At 44.1% G+C, this 11,426-nt stretch overlaps 1 protein-coding gene across 2 annotated transcripts; it reads right to left on the bottom strand.

Moving 5' to 3' along the window:
* Nucleotides 1-547: 547 nt before the first annotated feature.
* hjv (hemojuvelin BMP co-receptor) lies at nt 548-11,221 on the bottom strand. Of its 2 annotated transcripts, XM_047599853.1 has the most exons (6): nt 11,041-11,221; nt 9,040-9,206; nt 8,521-8,571; nt 6,450-6,572; nt 4,406-4,962; nt 548-3,563 (listed from the first exon to the last, which is right to left on the bottom strand). In XM_047599853.1, exons 4-6 carry the CDS (start codon nt 6,544-6,546, stop codon nt 2,940-2,942), a joined length of 1,278 nt encoding a protein of 425 aa, XP_047455809.1. In that variant the 5' UTR covers nt 6,547-6,572; nt 8,521-8,571; nt 9,040-9,206; nt 11,041-11,221; the 3' UTR covers nt 548-2,939. The 2 variants fall into 2 exon arrangements, with proteins under 2 accessions (XP_047455809.1, XP_047455810.1); XM_047599854.1 differs by lacking the exons at nt 6,450-6,572; nt 8,521-8,571; nt 9,040-9,206; nt 11,041-11,221 and adding an exon at nt 6,316-6,361.
* Nucleotides 11,222-11,426: the final 205 nt, after the last annotated feature.

Consider the following 11,426-nt stretch of genomic DNA (forward strand, 5'->3'; position numbering starts at 1 on the left):
CCTAACATTTACCAGTTAAAATACAGTAACACAATTTGGGCAAAGTTTAGAGAAAATACTTTATCACCACAAGTGCGATGCATAGAGAAATGTATTATAGTTGTACCTGCAGCCAGTAGTGAAATACTTCTATAGTAGAAACAAGATTAAAAGAACGTACAGGTACAGATGCATGACTGAGACAAACACAGTAAAGTATAAACTAAAGAGCAGTAATACAGATGTATTTAAGTCCAGTTAAGGCTCAGAGTTGAGCAGTAAAATGAAACGAGCAGAAACTAAAAGACGATTATGAATCTTAAATAAACAAAGTACAAAGTTTTCACTTCAGTCGTACAAGAGACAAACTGAAAGTATGGATCTCATCATGTTAACGCTGCCTTTCCTGCGGCTCTGCAGCTGCATAACTTCAACATTTTAACTTTTTTGTCAAAGTGCATGATGATTTATTTGTGTTTGGACCGATACTCTACTGAAAGTTTGGCTTCTGCAGCCGTGAACAAATCACTGGACGACTCGACACAAAGGAGACGAGAAAAAGCAGAACACGAGTTCTTCCCAAGTCAAAGTTTATTTCTAAAGCTCATTTAAAACAACCTCAGCAGAACAAATATAAATTAAACAAATAATTCTGTTAATATAAAACTGGGCAATAAAACCTCAAAGTAAAAACTGAGAGAAATGAACGACAGGACCAGGTCTCAGTAAAAACTAACGCAGTCATCCAGCTTTTTATTTCTCTGATGTTAGTATTTGATTGTGTGATATTTGTTCTGTTTTTATGTTGCAAAGGAAAAAAATGAGTAAAAAGGAAAGTATCAAAAATCCAAGATATAAACTCAAGATTTTAAAAAGCTTCTAAATAAGAAAATAAAAGGCTCAAGGTCCAAAGGTCCAAAGGTCAAAAGGTCCAGACCAGGAGAGGAAAGACTCATAGAAACTAGAGCTAAATGTTGAAATAAATGGTGAAATCCTGGTCCAGCCTGATGCACACAGAGGATCACTTTACCCAAGTCTACGTTTAAAAACTACGGCACTAATCTGGTCATCAGGTTTAATCTGATCTGATCTGGTGGATGAATCAGCAAAGTTATAACGATTCCAAAGGTTTCACACAACTTTAGTTTTATAAAAGGAGACTGAGACCTGGAACTAAACACTTTTTCCTTCGAACGGTCTCGTTGTTCATCTCGTTGTCAACACTTTAATAATGAACTTTTTGCTGTAAAACAAAGAGAAACATTCAAAGTTAATTATAAGTGAATCGGCTCAAAGATCAAACTGGGCTGAATGTGGCCCCTGAACTAAACGCGGGTTTTAGCCTTTATTTAACCAGGAAAAGTCCCGTTTATATTAAAACTCTCTTGTCACCAGAGGTTCTGTAAAAACCTGCAGAGACACCGAGTTAAAACAAGATTTAAAAACCTCAAACGAGTCCAGCTCCTCAGGTTTTATCGCTTTGTAAAATACTGCAGAAACAAGGAGCTGAAGAAGTGAAACACATTTAACCCTTTTCTGTTTCTGTGACGCAGAGAATCAGATCAACCAGCGACACGGATTCTTTCACCTGAACTCAGCTTCTGAACAAGGAGCCGAGGACGAGGTGGGAAAGAAAAACCAACATCTGTGACGACGCTCAGACACGAATGAGCAGAAACCGTCTCCGTGACTTTTATTACGTCTGAGTCGGTTAAAGAAACGTCTTTATTCTCAGACTGTTTCGTTCTCAGTCGATGTTGTGATTTATAACCAATGATTCCCTTTGTTTTAGTGGAAACAAGAACATTATAAAAATATAAAACATGTGACGAACAAGTGGCTGAACTTCAGTGTTGAACACAATATAAATATAATTAATATTTAATTAACAAATAAAAAAACTAGTTTTATTAGGATTTATAGGTTTACATCTCTGAATATATCAGGATTTTATTTTTATTTAAATAGTCTTGGTGAATGCAGCTTATTTCAAATCAATACATATATTAATATTTTAAATATTTATTATTTTATTTTATTTTTTATATTTTGAAGTAGAACACTCACATTTCCACATAAATCACTAAAAAACATTTCAAATAAAATGAAATAAATAAAAATAAACTGGAAATCTAACAGGTTTAAAAAAGAATACTGATAAAAACATTGTGATTCTGCAGCTGGAACTAGATGAGAGACTCGGGACCAGGCTTCGTTTAAACGTGCGACTCTTCACAGAGTTTATTCACTCGTAGTTTCAGGTTGAGTCTTAATATCGGCTTTGTTACTGCAGCACTGGTGGTCGGTCGGTTGCATTCTGGGAAATGTAGGATCCCGTGTCTCCTCAGAATGAATCCTGCACCGTGTTGTTTGTAGCTTCAGGTAAAAACGTCTCTGTCTCTGATAAATGTCATGTAGCAGACGAGTAGAATAACAGAAAAATATCCTAAAGGCAACGACAACTGTTTTAGTGCAAAGAAGAACGAGTGAATGAAGAGAACGTTTCTATGTGAGTCTGGGTTCGAGTCCTGGTCTCAGTTCTGTTTAATTCTATTAATTTAATTGTTCTTCTTTGCATTAAAACAAATGAAAAGATTATTTATTATTTATTATTAATAGTTTTTTATTCTATTGTGTTGCTAGTCAGAGCTCTTCAGATTAAACCGGGACGTATGTGGCCCCTCAACTAAAATGAGTTTCTATAATCGTGGTTTCTATATTCTCAAGATGGCGTCAGGTTCAGGTTTAACCCTGAATTATTTGAAAATTCTTTTGCTTTTTTTAAAAAAACTTTTAAATTTTTTTCTAATTTTATCTCTTTTTTTATTTTATCTGGTTCCTGGTCCTTAAACTAACGTAAACATGTGTTTGTCACATTAGAAACATCATCAGCATCATCACATCAGAAACATTAGTTCTTCTTCACGGCTCCTAATAAACCAGTCGTCCTTCCTGCTGCCTCAGACCCTGCAGAGAGTTCCCAGCATGCCGAGCGGCAGCAGCAGGGTGAGGAGGGGTGTGGCTTGTTTGGCGGAGGCGACCGGCAGCAGGTGGACGCCGCCCCGGTCTGAGATCATGTGCTGCGCGTCCTGCAGGGCGCCGACCGCCGCCGCCGCGCTGGAGTTCAGGTCTCCGCTGGTGACGGCGTCGAACACACAGGCCTGGTAGTAGACGTCCCGGGCGGGAAGGAGGGCGGAGCAGTGGGCCTCCGCGGCGGCGACGCCGGCCGCCGGGTCCGGAGGGTGGGGGCGACGCGTGTCCAGTCTCTGGGAAGGGGGGCAGCCCCAGACGCAGAGCTGCAGGTCCTGCTCGGGGCTGAAGGCCTCCACGACGGCGCGGGGCGACCGGACCGAGAGGCCGAGCGAGCGCCCGCTCTGGCGGACCACCAGCAGCGTCCCGATGTGGGACGCCCGGATCTCGGCGTGGCGTCCGGGACTCTGGGTCCGGACCGTCAGACTCCGCTGGCCCCGCCGCTCGCCGCTCCACACCGAGCCGTCGGCGAAGGCGGCGGGAACGTTGTCCAGCTCGGCCTGGTACAGCTGCTGGTCGATGCACTGACGCCAGTTCTTAAAGATGATGGTGATCTGACGGGAGACACAGGTTCAGGACGTGAAGCCAAACACGAACTTCCCGAGGGTCCCTGAACACATCACGTCAGTTCATAGGGACTCACTGAAATACGTGAAACTCCAAAACCTCAACCCTGGAGCGGTTTATATATATATATAGGACATAAGAGGACTTTTCTACTTTTCACATGGTTTTCATTGAGCCAATCAGAGAAGATCCAGGAAACATCCTCAGGTCTAATCAGGGTCTAATGTGGTCTACAAGGTCCCCCTTCTGAACTGGTTCAGGAACCATGAAGAAGAACTAATGTTTCTAATGTGATGATGTTGATGATGTTCTAATGTGACAAATACATGTTTACATTGGTTCAAGGACCAGGAACCAGATATGAGACCAGGAACCACATATGAGACCAGGAACCACATATGAGACCAGGAACCAGATATGAGACCAGGAACCAGATATGAAACATTCATCTGGATTTAACTCAGGAAAAATGGAAGACATTGACAATGTCTCAGAAGTAAACAAAGTCTCCTGATGTCCTACGACAACAGTCTCGGGTTGACATTTTGAATTTCCAAGTATTTGCCCTGTGGAGGGTCATATGCTAGTAACCGTCAGCACTCATGATTAATCAAGGTCAATCCACAGAAACCCTGAGATTAATCTGATTAAATATCCTAATTGCTTGAAAGCTTTACTTGCAAATAAACTAAGAATCATTTTCCAGGAGGAGAACCATGAACAAAACTACAAATCAGAGCGCTAAGCTAACGTAGCGCGACCAGCTGACCAGTGTCGCTGTCGGAGGGAACGTTCCACCTCCTCCTGCGACTGTGACCTTTGACCTCACCTTGGTGAGGACGGTGGCGGGCGCCTCCCCCCTGGCTGGGAGGCTGGTGGCCTGCACGTACAGGTACTCGTTGTCGATGAGAGGCCACGCCCCCTGCACCGCACACGTCTGGAAGTGGTTGTTGAAGGTCCGGACGTGCGGGTCTCCGAACACGCTGCAGTGCAGGTAGTCGGGCGTCCGGCCCTCTCTGCCCAGGAAGCTCCTCTCGTAGAGGCAGGTGTCGCCCGACAGGGTGCCCTGGGGTGGGGGGCGGGGCTGGACCGTAGGCCCCGCCCTCGGGCAGCGGTGCTGGATCAGGAGGTCCTCGATGCCCTGGACGGCGGAGTGGTAGGCGAGGTCGCCGCGGCACGCCCTCGCCATCCGCTTGGTGCACATGTCGTAGGAGCGCAGGGCGCTGCAGTACCCGGCGTTCACCACCTCCCTGCTCAGAGCTACAGCACCTCCTCCTCCTCCTCCTCCTCCTCCTCCTGCACCTCCTCCTCCACTGCTGCTGCCCAGGTCCAACGTTGCAGCCACAAAGTCAGAGTTACACCTCAGGATCTGACAAGAAGCTACGACTGAAGACAAACAGGGAGAGTTTAGGCTCAGTGACAAACAAGGAGTCAGTGAGGAGGTGTCAGTGAGGAGGTGTCAGTGAGGAGATGTCAGGGAGGAGGTGTCAGGGAGGAGGTGTCAGTGAGGAGGTGTCAGGGAGGAGGTGTCAGTGAGGAGGTGTTAGTGAGGAGGTGTCAGGGAGGAGGTGTGATGTCAGGGAGGAGGTGTTAGTGAGGAGGTGTCAGTGAGGAGGTGTCAGGGAGGAGGTGTCAGGGAGGAGGTGTGATGTCAGTGAGGAGGTGTCAGTGAGGAGGTGTCAGGGAGGAGGTTTGATGTTAGTGAGGAGGTGTGATGTCAGTGAGGAGGTGTGATGTTAGTGAGGAGGTGTCAGTGAGGAGGTGTCAGTGAGGAGGTGTGATGTTAGTGAGGAGGTGTTAGTGAGGAGGTGTGATGTCAGTGAGGAGGTGTCAGTGAGGAGGTGTTAGTGAGGAGGTGTGATGTCAGTGAGGAGGAGTCAGTGAGGAGGTGTCAGGGAGGAGGTGTCAGGGAGGAGGTGTGATGTCAGGGAGGAGGTGTCAGTGAGGAGGTGTTAGTGAGGAGGAGTCAGTGAGGAGGTGAGGAGGTGTTAGTGAGGAGGTGTGATGTCAGTGAGGAGGTGTCAGTGAGGAGGTGTTAGTGAGGAGGTGTGATGTCAGTTAGGAGGTGTCGGTGAGGAGGTGTCAGGGAGGAGGTGTGATGTCAGTGAGGAGGTGTCAGTGAGGAGGTGTTAGTGAGGAGGAGTCAGTGAGGAGGTGAGGAGGTGTTAGTGAGGAGGTGTGATGTTAAAGAGGAGGAGTCAGGGAGGAGGTGTCAGTGAGGAGGTGTCAGGGAGGAGGTGTCAGTGAGGAGGTGCCAGGGAGGAGGTGTCAGGGAGGAGGTGCAGGGAGGAGCTGGGCTTGAGCCCGTTGCTACGTATGAGGCATCATGTCATTGATCCATAGAACGAGTCACATCCACAGACTGAATCCTAGAATCTGATCTATGAGACTGAAGAGAAATAAATAGTTGATCTACTTTAGAACCATTGTTGCTCTTCATCCATGTGGTATTAACCAGGTAAAATGTCTCAGGGGTTGGATTCCTGCTCCAGGAGAACATCTCTCCTCCTCTTCTTTCCACCATGTTCTCCTCTCTAAGCCTCTTAAAGTTCTCCTCCCTGCTCTCAGCACATCTCACTGCAGAACCTTCTTTAGGAACCTTTCATCTCTACCTCCATCTAGGAACAACTCTGAGAAAACATCAGGGTTCTGGTTTCATTTTCTCAGAATTCATCCACTAGGAGCAGCTCTTTGCTCTGAGAATCTTCAGGACTATGAGTCTAGACTGTGGTCACAGACCTCCATTACTGTAGTCCTGGCAATGTTGCATTCTGGGAAATGTAGAATCCAGTGGAAAGTTCAACCTCAAAATGAATCCTTCCTGTTGGGAGAAATGCTGCCACCTGTCGACCCGTGACTGTGTCTGTTTGTACCTCCAGGTAAACTCAGCTGGAGCAGCAGCACTGTAGTCATCAGGTGGATGCGGCGTTTCCATGGTAACGGCGTGAAATGGTCAGCGGCGGCCTCCATCGGCGAGGATGAAGACGTCAGGACGTCTGAAAATATGACACAGGGTCACACTCGGCTACCTGTCCGACACACACGCTAAACCCCGCCCCCTCACACTCACCTGTCGGCTACCTGTCCGACACACACACGCTAAACCCCGCCCCCTCACACTCACCTGTCGGCTACCTGTCCGACACAAACGCTAAGCACCACCCCCTCACACTCACCTGTCGGCTACCTGTCCGACACACACGCTAAACCCCGCCCCCTCACACTCACCTGTCGGCTACCTGTCCAACACAAACGCTAAGCACCACCCCCTCACACTCATCTGTTGGCTACCTGTACGACACACACGCTAAACCCCGCCCCCTCACACTCACCTGTCGGCTACCTGTCCGACACAAACGCTAAGCACCACCCCCTCACACTCACCTGTCGGCTACCTGTCCGACACAAACGCTAAGCACCACCCCCTCACACTCACCTGTCGGCTACCTGTCCAACACAAAGATTTCCTCATCAATAACATGGAACTGGTTCAGATATCAGATATGGAAGGTTTACAAAAAATAAATAAATAAAAGATAATGACTAAAGATAACAACACAACAACACATTTATTCTACCACCTGAAGCACAACCACAAACCAGAGGGAGACGGCAAATGAGTCAGGAGGAAGCAGTCGCATCCTCCGGTAAATTTTAAAAAAAAACACATTCAGTTCAGTGTGAGGAGCAAAGCAAGAGATGGGAAGATTAAACTGAGGGGATTGTGGAGCTCTCAAGACACAATGAGTCAAAAACATGGATTGGAACTGTGATATTTCTTCTTCTGATCTTCCAGTTATCTCTGTGTGTGTGAGTCAGACTGATGGGATCATGAAATGAGTTCATGGTTCTCACTAAAACTGTCTCATCTGGAACCGCATCTATTTATGAGCACCCAGCTGCCACTGCATCATTAGAATGCTAAGCTAGGCTAGCAGTTACCTATCTGTGTCCAGTCACTATGCTAAGCTAGGATGCTAAGCTAGGTTAGTTTGCAGTATCCATGTACCATGCTAAGCTAGGCTAGAGGTTTCCATCTCTTTCCAGTCACTATGCTAAACTAAGTTAGTGTCCACTTTCCAATTACTATGCTAAGCTAGGTTCGCATTGGTTTTAGGTCACTATGCTAAGCTAGCCTAGCAGTTACCTATCTGTTTTCATTCGCTGTGCTAAACTAAGTTAGTTTGCAGTTCCATATATTATCTGTTTGAAGTCAGTATGCTAAGATGGTTAGTTTCCAGTTACTATGCTAAGCTCGGTTTGCAGTTTCCACCTGTTCTAAGTCACTATGCTAACTAGACTAGCGGTTTCCATCTGTTTTCAGTCACTATGCTAAGCTAGACTAGCGGTTTCCATCTGTTTTCAGTCACTATGCTAAGCTAGGCTAGGGGTTTCCATCTGTTTGAAGACACTATGCTAAGCTTAGTTAGTTTCCAGTTTCCAATAACAATGTTAAGCTAGGCGTGGCCCTATGTCTTTCCAGTTACAATGCTAAGCTAGGTTTCCATCTTTTGGAAGTCGCTGTGCTAAGCTGGGCTAACGGTTTCTATCTATTTTCAGTCACTATACTAAACTAAGTTGGGTTCCGGTTACTATGCTAAGCTAGGTTAGCAGTTACCCATGTGTTTGAAGTCTGTATGCTAAGCTAGGCTGTTGGGTTTGACTTCTTTCCAGTCTAAGCTAGGCTAGTGATTTCCATTCATTTACAGTGGTATACTAAGCTAAGTCAGTGGTTTCCAATAATTTAATAGTAATAGTCACTATGCTAAGCTAGGCTAGCAGTAACAGAATGCACACTTATATAACTATATTCTAAACAGCTTAGCACCTGTTTCCTTTCACTATGTAAAACTAAGACACTGATGAACCACTTCCACGCTCCTCGACTCTGATCTTTGTATGACAGAGCGCCACCATCAGGTCAAAGGCGACGCTGCAGCTCACCTGTCTGACGTTAGCTGAGACCTTCTTCTTCTTCAGGAGCCATCAGATGACCTGGAAACACAAACTCTTATTTTACAGGTTTTACTTTTGGATTGGCCTCTTTTAGATTAGAATAGATTTTATTTCTGTTATTCGACAGGAAGCAACGATTTAAAACAGAGACCAAGAGCAGTTTGGATAATAAATTATTAGCATATTGAAATTTGAACATATTCCACTTGAATTACTTTGATTTATTATATTTTTAATTAGCCTATAATATAACTGCGAAGTGTGGATTCATGTATTTACTAAGTTTACTTAGTAAGCGTGTTATTTACTGATTTGAGATTATGATCTACTGATATTTTAAACCTGATGAACTATTTGGGAATTAAGCCACAGTTTTAAGTTTTAACAGCTAAAACTTACAATTCTGTTCAGTGAAGTAAATAGTTGAAATGGTAAAATCGCCGCTCAGTTGGTGGCAGAGGGTTATATTTTGATGTTTATGTTTCTGGACGTGTGATCGAGGCCTACCTGCAGACTCGTCCTCACTAATCGACACCAGAATGAAGTTCAGCTCGACGTCTTGTGGGTTTAACGTTATAAATTCCAGCGTTGTTAAAGTGAAGAACCAGGCTGGTGTGTTGTGGTCAGTCCTGACCCGTCTCTGATGTAACATGGACTCTCGTCTGTTTTTCTTTCTGCAGAACAAACAGTAGCAGGAGATAACAGTTAGCCACCAACCCCGGATCAGAAACATGCTATGCTAAGCTAGGCTACCACTTTACATCAGTTTCAAGTCTCTGTGCAAAGCTAGGCTAGCAGTTTCCATCAGTTTCCAGTTACTATGCTAAGCTAGGCTAATGTTTACCCTTTCTTTCCAAACATTATGCTATGCTAGGTTATATGGGTCCATCAGCTTCCAGTCACTATGTTAAACTAAGTTTCCAGTTTCCAGTTACTATGCTAAGCTAGGTTTAAATCTGTCGGAAGTTGCTATGCTAAGCACAGCTAGCGGTTTCCATCTCTTTTCAGTCACTATGCTAAACTAAGTAGGCTTCCAGTTGCTATGTTTAGCTAGGTAAGCAGTATCCATTAGTTTCCAGTCTCTATGCTAAGCTAGGTTAGCAGTTCCCCCCAGTTACCAGCCTCCATGCTAACCTAGGGTCATGACCCTAAATGAGGCTAATGTCCCCCTTTCTTTTCAGACATTTTGCTTCGCTAGGCTAATGTTTCCCCGTTCTTTCTAGACATTATGCTAAACTACTAAGCGGTTTGCATTTATTTATTTTCTAATCTCCAGTTACTGTGCTAAGCTAGGCTAACAGTTTCCACTTAATTTCAGTCACTATGCCAAACTAGGCTAGTGGTCTCCATCTCTTTTCAGTCACTATGCTAAGCTAAGTTAGTTTCCAGTTTCCATCTACCATGCTAAGCTAGGTGTTCATCAGTTTGAAGTCATTGTGTTAAAGTAGCAGTTTGTATCTGTTACCAGTCATTATGCTAAGCTAGGCTAGCTGGTTCCTTCTGTTTCCCGTCATGACCCTAAGCTAAGCTAATGTTTTCCCTTCATTTCCAAGACATTATGCTAAGCTAGGCAAGTGATTTTTCCCCCTTTCTTCCCAGTCAGTATGCTAAGCTAGTTTAGCAACACCTGGTTTAAGTCACTGTAGCGACGATGGAAACATGAGTGCATTTAGTTTTGTGTGTGGGCTAAATTTAAACTGCAGTTGCCCCTTGGAGTTATAACACACTCAAAATACACACACATAAATACACACACTAACACAAAATGAAACTGTTGTGAAATGAAATGGACTCACAAAAAAAACACAACAACAACCATGTGATAATAACACAATAAAATAATAAAATAAAAAATAATAAATATAATAAAAGTTAATGCTGTAAAATCTGATTTAAGTTGGATTCAATGTGATTCTTTATTTAAGAAACAAAATAAATTGTAAACTAAAATATTATTGAACATATTTCAGTAAAGACAAAAGCAGGTTTGTTAAACACGTGTCGTGTTCTTTAGATTCTGTTTCTTACTTTATTCCCATTTTCTCTTCTTATCGTATTTGTTCCTGTTTCTTTACGTCTCATCTTAATTTTTGTTTCTCATTCACTCTCATCATTTATTTTCATGTCTCGTCCAGTCACATTTCAGCTCATGTCTTCACATTTTATCATTTTTTCTCATCTCATCTCATCTCATCTCATCTCATCTCATCTCATCTCATCTCATCTCATCTCATCTCATTTCTTCTCACTGTTACAGTTAAATACCGACTTTTAAAAATAAAGTGGGATGAAAGTGTTGAAGTGGATGTTTGTTTAAATTTTTACAGATCGCTGTAATGACACTCATTTTATTTCTTTTCTTTTTAAAGTTTCCTAGTTTTTGAACTTTATTCTGACAAAAAAACTTTTTTAAAAAAACAAAGAAGAAGAACATTTTATTTCAGACTCAGAGTAAAAGAAATGTGTGATTTGAGTAAATGAATAAATGAGTTTATTTCGGTCTCTTACCTCCGGCTGGTTCTCTCTGGCTGTCGCTCCGTGTCCTCAGGGAATAAGTCCAGATCCTGTAGAACACTTAAGGTCCCGGGTCCACGAGCCTCCGGGACTCGGAGTCGGACCAGGACTCTGTAGGTTCTGATCGTCCCTCCTGGGTCCTGGTCTCTGAGCCTTGTGCTGCGTTTCCAGCTGACTGGGAGCTTCAGTCGTTTCTAAATAAATCACCAGCGACCACCTGCTGCACAACAACTGTCCACACACACACACACACACACACACTCACACACACACACACACACACACACACACACACACACACACACTCTGCAGCAGTTTATTTTTGTGTCGAACTATTTGTGAGCTGCTGCTGCTGCTGCTTCGTTTTAACTGAGACACGA

The sequence above is a fragment of the Mugil cephalus genome, chromosome 11 (genome assembly GCF_022458985.1).
Source record: "Mugil cephalus isolate CIBA_MC_2020 chromosome 11, CIBA_Mcephalus_1.1, whole genome shotgun sequence".
Taxonomy (NCBI): domain Eukaryota; kingdom Metazoa; phylum Chordata; class Actinopteri; order Mugiliformes; family Mugilidae; genus Mugil; species Mugil cephalus.

What these genes read in the sequence shown, in the direction of transcription:
- hjv (XM_047599853.1), bottom strand. Translation starts at nt 6,546, where the DNA reads ATGGAGGCCGCCGCTGACCATTTCACGCCGTTACCATGGAAACGCCGC. An exon ending in CCAGCTGAGTTTACCTGGAG is followed by an intron (nt 4,963 to 6,449) that starts GTACAAACAGAC and finishes GTTTGTCTTCAG; the next exon opens with TCGTAGCTTCTTGTCAGATC. An exon ending in CCGCCACCGTCCTCACCAAG is followed by an intron (nt 3,564 to 4,405) that starts GTGAGGTCAAAG and finishes GTCTCCCGTCAG; the next exon opens with ATCACCATCATCTTTAAGAA.